This window comes from Apteryx mantelli, chromosome 22 (genome assembly GCF_036417845.1).
Source record: "Apteryx mantelli isolate bAptMan1 chromosome 22, bAptMan1.hap1, whole genome shotgun sequence".
Classification (NCBI taxonomy): Eukaryota; Metazoa; Chordata; class Aves; order Apterygiformes; family Apterygidae; genus Apteryx; species Apteryx mantelli.
In genome coordinates, this window is record NC_089999.1 from 2,140,214 (window position 1) to 2,153,143 (window position 12,930).

At 45.5% G+C, this 12,930-nt stretch overlaps 1 protein-coding gene across 2 annotated transcripts in view; it reads left to right on the forward strand.

Moving 5' to 3' along the window:
- Positions 1-5,607: 5,607 nt before the first annotated feature.
- Positions 5,608-12,930, forward strand: part of BAZ1B (bromodomain adjacent to zinc finger domain 1B) — a 57,297-nt gene continuing 49,974 nt past the window's right edge. Inside the window, exons 1-2 of one of the 2 annotated variants that reach the window (XM_067309536.1) lie at positions 5,608-5,802; positions 12,708-12,824. In XM_067309536.1, the coding sequence (XP_067165637.1) occupies positions 5,690-5,802; positions 12,708-12,824 (230 nt within the window). In that variant the 5' untranslated portion in view covers positions 5,608-5,689. The remainder of the gene's footprint in view (positions 5,803-12,707; positions 12,825-12,930) is intronic. The other variant, XM_067309535.1, reaches the window with a different exon arrangement.

The window sequence follows — 12,930 nt, forward strand, 5'->3', positions numbered from 1 at the left end:
GATATGTGATAATTATCATAAGAACATTTTAGCCTCCAAATATCTTCAGCTGAGGGGATTTTCTGGGCTGGATATGATTTTGGTTCTCCCTTGCTAGCTGTTAAACTGGTGGGAATGATTTCTTGCCTATCACAGGCTTTCCTTTGTTCTGGGAAGCACATGGCATCATTTATAGGAGCTCATAAATAGTAATGGGTCTTCCAGGCCCCTGCTCTTCTGACCCACTTTGACATGCTGCCTTGGAGAAACAGGATCCAAGTGACAGGATCCTACTCCCTTGAAGTGGCTACCTGGATGTCATCATTCCTACACAAGAATGTGGGGAGCGGCAAAGATCCTTCTGGTCTTTAAGGCTCTGTTTGACTAATGCTCCAAAGTGCTGGCTGCCTGTTGTAGCAATTCAATGTGAGCAGCAGCACTGCACTGAACATTTCTGGGCTGAGAATGCAAGGGGGAAGGTACAGAGGCTGAGTTTGCTATTATCTCTGAAACCTGGAAACTGCAGGGTGTGGACTTGCAGCTTCCACCCAGCTCACAGCCCCCATTAGTTATTGCAGGACCTCCCCTGAACATGAGGCTGCTGACGTCCTGGCTGCGTACCCAATAGGTTTCTCTTAAACTACAGCTCTTGTTAGAAGCAGCAGTGGAATTACTGCAGTTGTGAACAGATAGGAGGCTCTTCATTCTCCCTGCTGCAATAACGGGAGTGAGTCTTTGTTCTAAGTAGGTGGATGTATGGGAGTCAGCAGTGCTGTGCAGGGCCTGAGTCATTCAAAGGGGCTGCAGTTGTGCATGCTTCAGGGAGGAGCCAAAGATCACAACCATCACCCCAGAGAGCCATTCAGATTTTGTATACTTGGAAAGTGCTTGGGCTAGGCATGTGAAACATCATCTCCAAGGACTTCAGATGGAAATGCCTTGATTACTAAGGAACTTGGAAATTACTGTGGGGAGACTTTGAAACAAATCAGTGTTCAGTTTTGGTAGATAATTAAAATATGGAAAAAGAACAACAGCAAGCTCTGCTCATGCATTGGCTTCAGGGATGTGAAGGGCTCCAGGAAGGTCACTATGCAGAGTGCAAGGAAAATACAGGAGAGCTGTTAGTGTGGTTTCATATGGGGTTAAAATACAATTTCAAAGCTTTTGAGAGTGTTTGAGGAGCTAAAACACTTACTAAGCATATCCTCTAGAGTACACAAAAGGAAATGGTGTGCCTTCATTTCAGCTGAGCAAGTGGGGAACTGGCACTGCAGGAATCGGAAGGAGAATTGTCTTTCCATGACAGTAACCAGGAAGACTCTTTGAAATGCAGCAAGATAGTGGGGTGCACTCTTGCACCTAGAGGATTGCAAAAGATCACGTCACAGACTCTTAGAGACGTGGTGTGGTCTACCAACACAAAGGGTTTTGTAGCTTCTTTGAGGGCGTATCTGTTCCTTCAGTCTCTGGATAGATGTCCCATACCACTTCAGGCATATTGTACAGATGAATACAAGGTGGTGTTGACCTTGAAAATGAAGGGACATTTGGCTTGATGGCCTTACGGCCATTGGAAGTTCTCTCAGAAAGGAAAGGGAGTGCAGAATAAATTTTAACAGTGGAGAGTGCTCTGGCACTCTGCATTGGGGTTAGTTAAGGCCCCAGGCTGTGCCAGGGCACAAGAGCAAGCATCTACAGAGGGGAATGTCTGAACGCTTGGAGTAGATACCTGTGTTTATCAAATACTTTCTGCCAGTGAGAATGTGAAGTGTTGGAGACAAACATGAGAACTTGGCTAGAAGAAACGGTAAAGTCTGGGAAGGAAATCCCTATGCACACTAACTGCTTTTTACAGTGACTGTAGAGTTAACCTGCTGAAAAACTGGCCAAGATGGAAACCTGCTTTTGATTAGAACTAGGCTTTGCAGACTGAGGGAAGCAGTCACCAGCCCTCTTACCTCCAGATGATATGCAGGGCCACTACAAAACTAAATAAGAAAAATAGAACCACACTCATCTTAGAAGTATGTGGAAACAGGCCTTCCTAAATCTATCCAGGCCCACAACCTACCTGCTGCTTGCTGCTAAAATTGGTATCACATTTTGAGCTCTGGTTCAGCATGTTAAATAAACTGAAGAGATAAGAAAGTTGACATTTTAAATCCAGTGTTAATTGCACCCCTCTGGCCACCTGGATGTACTGGCAAGTAGAGATGCTCTGCATATGCCTGGTCTATGACTTTCACTGTTGCTGAGAGATCAGCCCCCTTTACAGCAGGAGAGATAGCATCTGCTCACAGCTGAGTGATGTATTTACCCTGTGTGAGTCACATCTGCTCACTCTAGCTGAGGAAAGAACTTGTCTTTCTAGTCACCTCCTTGGAAATAAGGTCAATTCAAGTGAAAATCATGCAAGGGAATGCCTCTAATGGCCTGAAACACATGGATATCGATTCTCTCTCTGGATCATTTAGGAGACAGCTAAATGGAAAATAACAGGATCTCGTTAGGCCTTGGAATTTACTTATTTTTTCTTTGTGCTCAGCCTCAGCTTTTTAAAGCTATTAGTGTTGTAAGGAAGCAAGTGCTTGGTTTCCAGAGAAATCCCTGAAGGGCTGTCAGGCTTCCCTCCAGATCATCTCAGAGGCATGATACCACTTTGCACGCTACATGGAACTGTCCTCAAGCAGGCCACTTCAAATAGTGCATCCCTTTCTGCAGTCCAGGGCTGAGTCATTGAGAGAAAACACAGAATCCATCACACCCATGAGAACACTGTGCAACTAAGGGAGTATTAGGTACAGCAGAGGCAGCCACCTTGTGACAGCTACAGCCAAAGGAAGGAAGCTAGGTGACAACAGGATGAAGCTGAGATGTTACGCCTTACTGAAGGCTGCACTCACTTGCAGCACTCAGCAGGTGACTGAAGCAAGAGCAACTCCATAGATACTCAGAAAGATGGTGTTGAATTATTTTGGCAGAATTATACAAGGGAGCTGCTTGGTGTTCAACAGCGTAATATCTGAATTTAAACATGAATAGGAAAGGGGTCAGTTAAGGAAGAATTTTCACGGTCTCTGACCATACCTAAATGCTGCAATATTTGGCAAACTTCCAGCTCAATTGTTTTAGTTTCCTCTTGTAAAATTGGTTCCCTGTTCCTCTACTAACCCTTCTTTGCACGGATTCCAGCTTGAGCTCATCATTCTTGTACCTGGCAATGAGAATGGGACTCCACAGAAAAGCACAGCAGTACCACATACAGTGGCACAAATGCTGCCTTATGGAAACACCTCATCCAGAACAACTTAAGCTCATGTTTGGCTTTTTAATGGCTAGATATATTAATGGCCCCTAGTCATGCTGTGATACACAAAGGCATATAGACTTTCTTCTTCCTGTTATTTCCAGCTGATGAACTTTCCACTTAGAAATTCTTTCAGTTCACAACTTTGCACTCTGTTTTGTTATATTTCTTTTGAATGAAACTCCTCCAGATCATCCTGTACCTCTGATATTGTCTGATCCTTCTGTGTCCTGGCAGCCTCTCCCAACCTTGCAGTGTAATAAAATAATTAGTGTGTTCTAGCACAAATACCTCATGAACTTTTCTCCACCCCAATATTCCCCCTCCAGTAAATTGTCTTCTTACCTAGTTCCTTACCTACGTCATAATTCTTATATACTGCTTTAAGAGAGTCAGTTAACTTCAAAACAATCAAATTAACTCTTAATGAACCTGCATCATATTTTACCTCATTTTTCATGCATTTGCCCTATCAAGCCCTGGGGCTCGACTAGTCAGGTTGCCAAAAACCAAGCCAGTAAGACTGAGACTGTTTGCCATAGGAAGTAGAAAGGTTCAGTACTTCAGGACCTGGTTAGAGCTTCAGCTGCTACTGTATTCTCAGGGAGCAGTTACATCTCCATATGCTTTCACTGATGGCTGGCAAGGTGGAGATGAGGGGAACCTTCCTGTTATTACACTCTCTTCACTGCTAGATGAAGCTATTGTGATAAACCAATATCTCCTTTGCTTATGTAATCCTAGTTGCTCAGTGGAGATTCATAACAGAAGAATAGTGTTGATGCCCCAGCTTGTATAATGGCTGCACCTAACTTTACAGGCAGTCTGAACAGCTGAATTTAACCTGTGTAGCTCCAAGCAGTTACTCAGGACTTCTTCTCTTCATCCCAAAGTAACCATAGCACGGCTAAACAAAGCAGACATTTCCTCAATGCCATGAAGCAGCAGAGATCCAAGATCACTAGAATATACTTCAATTGAAACACCTCTTTTTAAACAGTCACATGCATTCCTAATCACTGAAGAAGGAGTGAGAGGGAGCACAAAGAGCACTCCTAGGCTCATATTTTTGATATGACAGATTTTGGCAGGCAGCCTGTCAGCTGTTACCTTTGAGAAAATATTAATGACTATGGTCCCTAATAAACACTGAAAGCAAATATACTCCGCATACACCATTTCTCGGTGGAGAGGAGAGAAAGAGAGAGAACTCTCAACCTTTTGACGTGTTTTCCTTTCACAGAAGCAGCACCCCATGGCGACATCTGGGGCTCTCATTTCACCATGTTCAGGATCATGGCAGCAGTCGGCGCGGCGTTTGCTGCGTATATTGGAAGCTGGTACCTCGGCTTACAGGCATCAGAGTGAACCGGCTCCCCCGGAGCAAGGGGGCCTTCCTCATCCGCTATTAAAGCCATCCTGCGGGGCCGTGTCCCAGAGACGAGTCCGCTCGCGAGGCACAACGGTGCACCGGGAGCCCTTCAGGCGGACGAGCCCGGTGCGCCGTCCAGCGTTAACACGTTCACGACACAACCGGCCGCGCCGCTCCCCACCGTCCGCCCCGGAGGACCGGCCCGCCGGAGGCGCCGCCTCGCTTCCCTACGGAGCCCAGCAGCGAGACCCCAGCCCCAGGGCTCCCGCCCGCAGGCCGGGCTTCGGGGCCAGCGCTGAGGGGAGGCTCGGGAAGCGGCCTAGGCCGGACACCTGCCTCCCGACCACTTCCGCGCCCGCGCAGCGGACGTGCCGCCGCCGCCACCCCCACCTCCCGCCGCGCCGCGCTCCCCAGGCACGGCAGCCCCCACACGGCAGTGCAACTCCCCCTCCCCAGCCCGCCATGCTCCCACAATGCCGTGCGGCGCGGCCCGGCGCGGCGCGGCTCCCTTTTAAGAGGCGGGGGAAAGAGGGACACGAGCCGAGCCACGGAAGACAAAGCCCAGCGCGCGGCCCTGCCGCGATGCCCGGATGGACGAAGGGTGAGGGGCGGGAGCGCGCCCCGATTGGCTACCGCGGGAAATGGGCGGGGCATATAACGGGGACACAAAATGGAGTCGCGCTCTCTGCCACTTACATAACATGACCTCTCACCTTGCGCGCGGTGCAAGCGAGCTTGCTCTGTCGGTGGGCGGGGCAAGGTGGCGCGATTGATGAGCGTCTTAGCCAGTCAGACGCTGGCAGCGCCTACCGCTCTCCAATAGGCTTCCAGAGTCAGGCAGCTGGGGTGGGCCTTGCGGGGCGGGAGGCAGGTTCGGGTGCGCGCAGCGAGACTCGGCCCGCCGCCCGCTCGGGAGGGGGAGGGGAATCTCCCGCCATTTTTCAATCGTCCCGCCCGGGTTCCGCCGCCGCCGCCGGGGTCGTTGTGAGAATCCACCGGCTTCGGCCGGGACCCCTGTGTGTCCCGCCATGGCGCCGCTGCTGGGCCGCAAGCCCTTCCCGCTGGCTAAGCCGCTGCCGCCGGGGGAGCTGGGGGAGCGGTTCATCATCCCCCACACGCAGGAGGCCTTCCGCACCCGCGAGTATCCGCTCGGCCTGCGGGTCTGGGGGGCGGCGGGGTCCGGCCACCCGCGCGGGGGGAGGGGGGGTCGGAGCCGGGGCGCCGTGACAGGGCGACGGGAGGAGTGCTCCGGCGGTGCCGCTGTCACCCGCCGCAGCGGCCGGCGGGGCCAAGCGCTGCCTACGGGCCCCCGGGGCGGCAGCTCCCGCCGTTGTCAGCGCTCCGCCGGACGAACCGGGCCCCCACCGCTGGCTGGCGCGGACCTGGGCTCCGCAGCGGCCCTTTCTGCCCCGGAGAGCGCCCGGGCGAGGCGGCGGTGCCGGCCGCTTGCGGCTGCTGGCAGTGAGAGCAGCCCGGGGTTCCCGTGGGCTTGGGGCCGAGGACGGGGCTGTGCAGACAAAGCCGTCCCGGGGCGGCCCCGGGCCCACCGGGCAGTGGGGCGCTCGGGCGGGTTCCGGCTGCACCGTGCGCAGGAGAAAACGTGAGCACCTCCAGGGGTTAAATGCGCAGATTCCCGGAGAGAAGGAGCCCGGTGTTGCCCGGGTGCGGGACCCGGGTGTTCCCGGGGCGCAGGCCGGCTGCGGCCGGTGTGTCTGCCTTAGCGCAGGGACCGTTAGGTAAACATATTTTGACTTTTCCTGTACGTTCAGTGATGGTGTAGGAAGGACAGTTGTTCCCTGACAGGTTTCTAGGCTAACGTAAGATGCGATTAAACAACAGATGAAAGGCAAGTATAAGGCAAATAGGAACACCCCACTTAACTCTGTACAGAGCAATAGCGCTTTGAGATGTTGTTTCCATAAAAAGAAATTAACAGCTAAATGCTGCAAGCAACTGTAGCTGTCTGCTTATTCAGCAAAGGTTAGTAGATATCGATTTATTAACATAATTGAAGCAGAAGCAGTTCTTGAAAGTATCTGAAGCACAAATTTGTGTGAGAAATGTATTCCTTGCATAAGGGATAATATAGAAATCAGAGACTCCCACAACAAGGAAAAGAATAAAATAGGTAATAGAAGCTGCTTGCCTGTGGAGGACCTAGGTTTTCAGCCTTAATGTGAGTATTTTCTTTTGGATTTCTTTTGCATGAAAGATGTTTTCTGTGATTCCAGGAGATTCAGCATGTGACAGTTTTTGAGAGACAGGAAGTGGACGTGGGCAAATCAGATAACTGTTATAGGAGATGTGCAGCTACGTAGACAGAATTACCATCCAGGTTCTCTGTGTACGAATGAAGGAGCAGGGCTTATCCTGCACTGTAACATACAGACTATTACTTCAGGACCCTGGTGTGTCATCCGTAATATAAGAATCAAAATCTGAGAAACTGAGGACTAAAGGAAGGACTGAGACTGTAGTGGAAATGCATAAATATAGAAACATACCTCAGAGATCTTGTCAGCATGCAAAACAAAGGGACTCCAGAACTTATACAGACTCTTGTATTTGAGAATGTCTTGTTACTTCAGTATGCAGAACAGCCAGTTAAAGCCCCTAGGAAGGATTAGGTAGCTTTTGAAGAGAAAATGTGCATTTGAGTGCAGATAGGCATTACTAATGGATTCAGCTCAGTAAAATGAGATTGGATAGGGTGTCCGTTTAAAGATAGATATTCACTTTTTAAATTTATTTCAAATTAGAAAATTCAGTTTGTGACTGAAAATCCTGATGTTGTGATGTACACAAACTGAAAGTAGCTCCATCATCCAACTGACCAGATAGAAATCTGTTCTCTTCCTCTGCAAGGAACGATGAGTGGTCAAAAAGAATGAGTTTAACTCTAACTACTATTTTTCTAAAAGATGTGGCTTTAAGATTAGTCTGCCTTTTAGGAACAGCTTAGAGGAGTTGAGGGACACCTTCTGAGAACACTAATCTGTTAGTTTGACTCTTGTGAATCCATGAGTAGATGGAGGACATGTTTCTGCAGATGCCCGGATGATATTAATAGTAAGGAAAAAAATAAAGGTTACTCAGCATGAAGAGAGCATGGTGTTAGACACAGAATAAGAATGAAAGAGGAAGCATATGCAAACACTAAGAAAGATTCTAGAGAGATGTTCTTCTCTTGCAGAAAGTATTGTACTGGGTGTAGTGGGAGGCTGACTGCCTGACATGTTCCAGAAAACTCATATCCGCAAATATACATCACGAAACTAAAAAGAGAGACTAAGTAATGTTGGGTTTCTATCTTGATTTTTTTTTTTTTTTTTTTTGGCCTAATATAAGCAAGGCAAAAACTGGAACAGAAAATTGCAAATGAGTCAGTAGGTTGTAGAGAGACAACTGTGAGAGATGTAACCTAAAGAAGCTTTGGGGGGGTTTTGGTCACTTCTGTTTATCCTGGATAATGCAAAGAAATGGCATTTGTGAATCCAAATAACGTGCAGAGAGGGACATGTAAAGAAGTACCAGAGTCTTTACTCAAATTGGCTTTTGGTTTAATTCACACCAAGGCCTGGCAGAATATGATCTACTTTTGAACTTCTTTTCTTTCCCTATTGAAGAACTATTGATTAACCCTTGCTCTAAGGGTGTGCAGGTCCTTATACCACGCAGCTATGAATGAGGTATTTGAAAGACATATAAAAGTTCTTTAGACTTTTCTTTAATGACTTGCAGTGGTAGATTAGGTTGAATAAAAAATGGAAATTGAGGTATTGTATAATAAAGATGAGGAGAGGCATCTGCCCTGTAGGCATGTATTTGGAAATTGTCTAAAAGCAGTGAACAGAAGGATAGACTGGTCAACAGAACTTGGGCGTTTATTTGGCTCTGTTTGTTTGTAGCTTTGCATGGCTTCCTTCTACTGCCAAAACCCCTAAAAACCTTTTAAGAGAATCCATGCTGGGTAGAGTGCCTTGCGTTGTAGAGAAGCCTTAGGCTTCTGGTCTCTGACTTGGAACGAGCCTTGTTAATTGTGTGGGTGTGGGGATGGATGAATCACTGGGCAAAGTCAGAAATAGACTCATCTTTGCTGGAGCTCTGTAGGATCCACTCCTGCAGTCATGTGAGGTGTAAAGTAAATGCTGTCTGCTTCATGTGTGATACAGGCTTATCCAGATCGTTTCGTGTATGCATGTGGGAAAGGGAACTGTCTGTGGTGCATGTACTGAGAGTTTAATGTCTATTGAAAATACAAAATTTGTTCTCTTATGGACAAATAATCTTTGCTGTTAATGTGTGGGATTACTATAGTTAGTGTTCTTGTATGGAAAACAGCACAGAAAACATGAGGAAAAGTCAGGCTGCATTCTGCATATAAGTTAAAGACTACAGTTCACATCTTCATGTGTAATGCCAGCCAATTAAAATCTGTTACAAAGACTATACAAGGCAGCACTGAAACATGGTCATGTCACTCTCTGAAAGCTTTGACACCCCTCTAAGAAGTAATATTTTACATAGATACTTTATGGTAAGTTTGACTTCTTAGCTAATACAAGTGGAAACAATTAAGATACTTTAAAGATGTTTCAGAGTTGATACTACTTATCAAGATGCTGATGCTGCCCCAGAAATGAGTAAGTTGTGTATCCACTTAATAGTCTTCATGTGCAGTGGTTAACTTGTTTACTTTTAAACATTTTTCTTTAAAAGGGTCCCTTTAAATTAAAAAAAAACCAAAAAACTTTGTTTTCTGGCTTTCAAAGTCTGAGGGATTTTCTGTGTGATATAATACATAACATTTGTTTAACTGTTACACAGAGAGTAGTCATCTGTTAAATTAAACATGCATGTTATTCATGGCTGTTGGGAGGATGTTTACAAGTAGCTGATATTCAGATTTTTTTATTTCTTATTGTGTTGGGAGTTTGTGGAAGTGGGAGCCCCAACTGTGTGCTGTCCATTGAAAGTGTGGTTGGTTATGGCACAGCAGGAAGACCTCACCTGCAGTCCTGAATCGGACCCATTGTATCATCTGAAATATACTGGGTTTGTTTCCAGTTTAAATGAAAAGGACTAAATAGCACATGTTCAGTGATTGTTTGACATATAGTAAACTTGCAGAAAAATTCTCCTGCTTTTTGTCTTTGTCCTCACCCCAGAATTTCAAAGCAGAACCTAGTTTGGGGGCTTTCTAGCATGACCCACAGGGGCACAAAGGCAGGGTAGACATGGTGGGCCTGAATCTGGAATGCTAGTTAAAGAATGTGGCCAGGGGTCACTGTTAGATGAAAGCTGACCAGCTGTAGGTGGAATTAAATTGCATTTGAGAGACAGAGCTGAGCTGGAAAGGGAAATTGCTATACCTGCTGTTTTTAAAATCGGTGTTGATCTTAAAAACATAGAGTTGTGATATGGTGGGATTGAGCTTGTTCTCACATGCATGTACAAGGAGAAGTCTTGGGAAAATTGTTGTGGATCTTCCTGCCTATATGGGAAACAGTGTTAGAAAAAAATATATGTATTTATCAACTGGAGCTGTGCATTTATTTGTTCTCCTTCCTGCTTGTGAAAGGAAAGGAGTCCCTTTGCAGGACTAGAGAGAACAAAGAGCTGGTAAATGTAGTAGGAAAGAAAACTGTAATTTTCTTCCCCTGGCATATCTCAAATATTTAGTTGTAGTTAGAATATTAAATTTTTTTTGTTGTTTTTTTTTTAATGGAAATATGATGATTCCTTAAAAAAAAAATCAATCTTTAGCACTTATGTGTTATGGCAGCTGTGAGTCCTTAGTATCTAAGTGATGTCTATGGACTTGCAGAAGAAAAGCCCAGGAGAATGTGAAGATGGGGTCTTCAGTTTCATTCAGTGACTGCTGTTGCTTTTTTGTTTAGGTTCATGTCTACTGTGATGACTGAATTTGGTTTTAACTGCTTTTCTTATGGGAAAGGCATAAGAAGGAAGAGTGTTATGACTGCAATTTAGTCATTATTAAAATTGTTAATTGCTGTAAATAGGAAATCAGGACTCCTGCTTGTATTTGATTTTCTGGTTAGTGTCGCTACAGAATTTGCAATCACCGTTTTGATCAAGAATCACTGTTTTGATCAAGGTGGTGTGCTTTACAAATGAGTTACTCTGTATGCTCAATGCTGTTCTACCACAATGATGAGACTTCTTGCCCATATTCTGTAACTCCTCTAGGAGGAAAAGAAAAGCAGTGGGGCTAGCTAGGAGTTACTAGTGTCCTGGTTGGCCAGCTGGCTGTTGAGAAATGGGGTGCAGAACAGTTGAGTTCTGCCATTTCATTTATGGTAGCCTTGATTTGAGACTGTCTTATCAGGCTTGCAGCAGACTGACAAAAAAAAATATGAAAAATTAATAATAACTTAATCTTTTATCCCTCATAAATCTGAGAATTCAAAGTTGGCCAGAGGGCTCAAAACTTATTGGAGGACTGTCCAATCAAATGGACATATCACCCAATCTAAGAGTAGGACAAGGCCTGCTGTCAGAACTTGTAAAACCGCAGATTTTTTCTCAGTTTTAAAATATGTTCCAGGCAGAGGAAATTCTAAGCCATCAGCAATGGCAAATTTCTCTGAAGGTTACCCTATTTCTAGTTTATTTTCTTGCATAGCACCAGTTGCTGTGGATATGATGCATCTGTTTGTCAGTGTTCATAGTGTAGCTGTGTGTTAGCTAAGGACTAGTGGAGAAACGTCCATGAAGACTGGATTTGTTGGAACTGTGACTTGGCTTCCTAATAGAATCTGAAAAATATTTCAGTCACACTAAAATTTTCTTGAAAAACAAAGTATGCTCAGAATAAGATGAGTGATTTGCTGTGGCTGGTAACTTTTCTTTCAGAGGAGTGTAGGGTGATCTGTTCATGTAGTGTGCTCTCTTTCATAATTAGTACTTCTGTGGCAGAGGGCTGAGCCTCTGTAGTTATTATAAGTATGCTTTGTGCTTTCTTTTCTGTTGAAAAATGCACTGAAGGCAAAGGGAAAGATGCTTTTCTTGCTTCTCTGATGTAATTTCTCCACTTAAATTACCACTGGTAAGGGTAGGGCAGCTTAAGCAGGCTGCCACGGGATAAACTGATAGATTTGCACTGTGTTAGTTTTTCTGATAATTGTTCCTGTACATGTTCCATCCATAGAAAGTATAAGGTGCCTTATATCTGTTTTCACTGTCAGATAATTACTTTTCAGGTAGAATGAGTAGAGCATGGACACAGATGCTTACTGCAGAGCAGCCAATGCTGTAATTTGCACTGCTGTCTGTGCTACAGTAACTTGCCTTTGCAGCTATTAATGGCCAGAGTAGCTTGAACTTGAGGCTGGTTATGACATAGGAAGTAGGTAATGTAGTTGATCAGAAAGATATTAATTCTATGCCAACCTAGGAGACTGCTCTTGATGGAAAATAAAGGAAAGGCATACTTTCTTGTGATTTTAATTTCAGGTTTTTGTGGTGGCATTTTTTTTCCCCCCCTCAAAAGATTAAAGGCATTGGATAGACTGAGACTTTGCATTTTGTATTTATAATGCCTTCCTACGGTATTAGAGCAGTAGCACATTACATGAGAGGGTTCCCCAACAGTTGTTTCTGGGCATTCAGAAACAGAGATGCTTAGCAGTCCTTACCCTGTCTGCTTCTCGTGCCTGTGATATTGTTTGTGCTGTTTTTCAGTGAATCAGTTCTGGAAAGCTGAAAAGTAGCTCAGCAAAACCAAGAAACTTTCAGCCATATGTGTTTGCCTGGTGCAGTTTAGCTGAGTTGACAGTGGCAAGGCATCTTCTGTCCTGCTAGCACAGAACAGGATGGGCACTTCAGCTGCAGAAAGTTCCAGTGCATCCTACTGGATTTAATGCAGTATCTCCATGGTAGATGCAGGGTCAAACCATCCTGTAATGTTTCTCAGCCTTTGTGCATGCAAATAGTAAGGGTTTAATTGAATTTGATTGTCTTGTGCTACTTTGGTTATGCTCTCTACTCCATAAATCCTGTTTTCCTGAGCTGCTGCTTCTACAGAGAGTATGAAGCACGGTTAGAGAGATACAGTGAACGAATATGGACGTGCAAAAGCACAGGAAGCAGCCAGCTGACACACAAAGAAGCTTGGGAGGAGGAGCAGGAAGTTGCTGAGCTGTAAGTATCAGTGAAGAAGTTGGTATGTGTCTATCTTTAGGCATTGGGGCAGAAGAGTGGACTTGGGAATGATGCATGTGATTGCTAGTTAGGAGGTAAGTAGCTT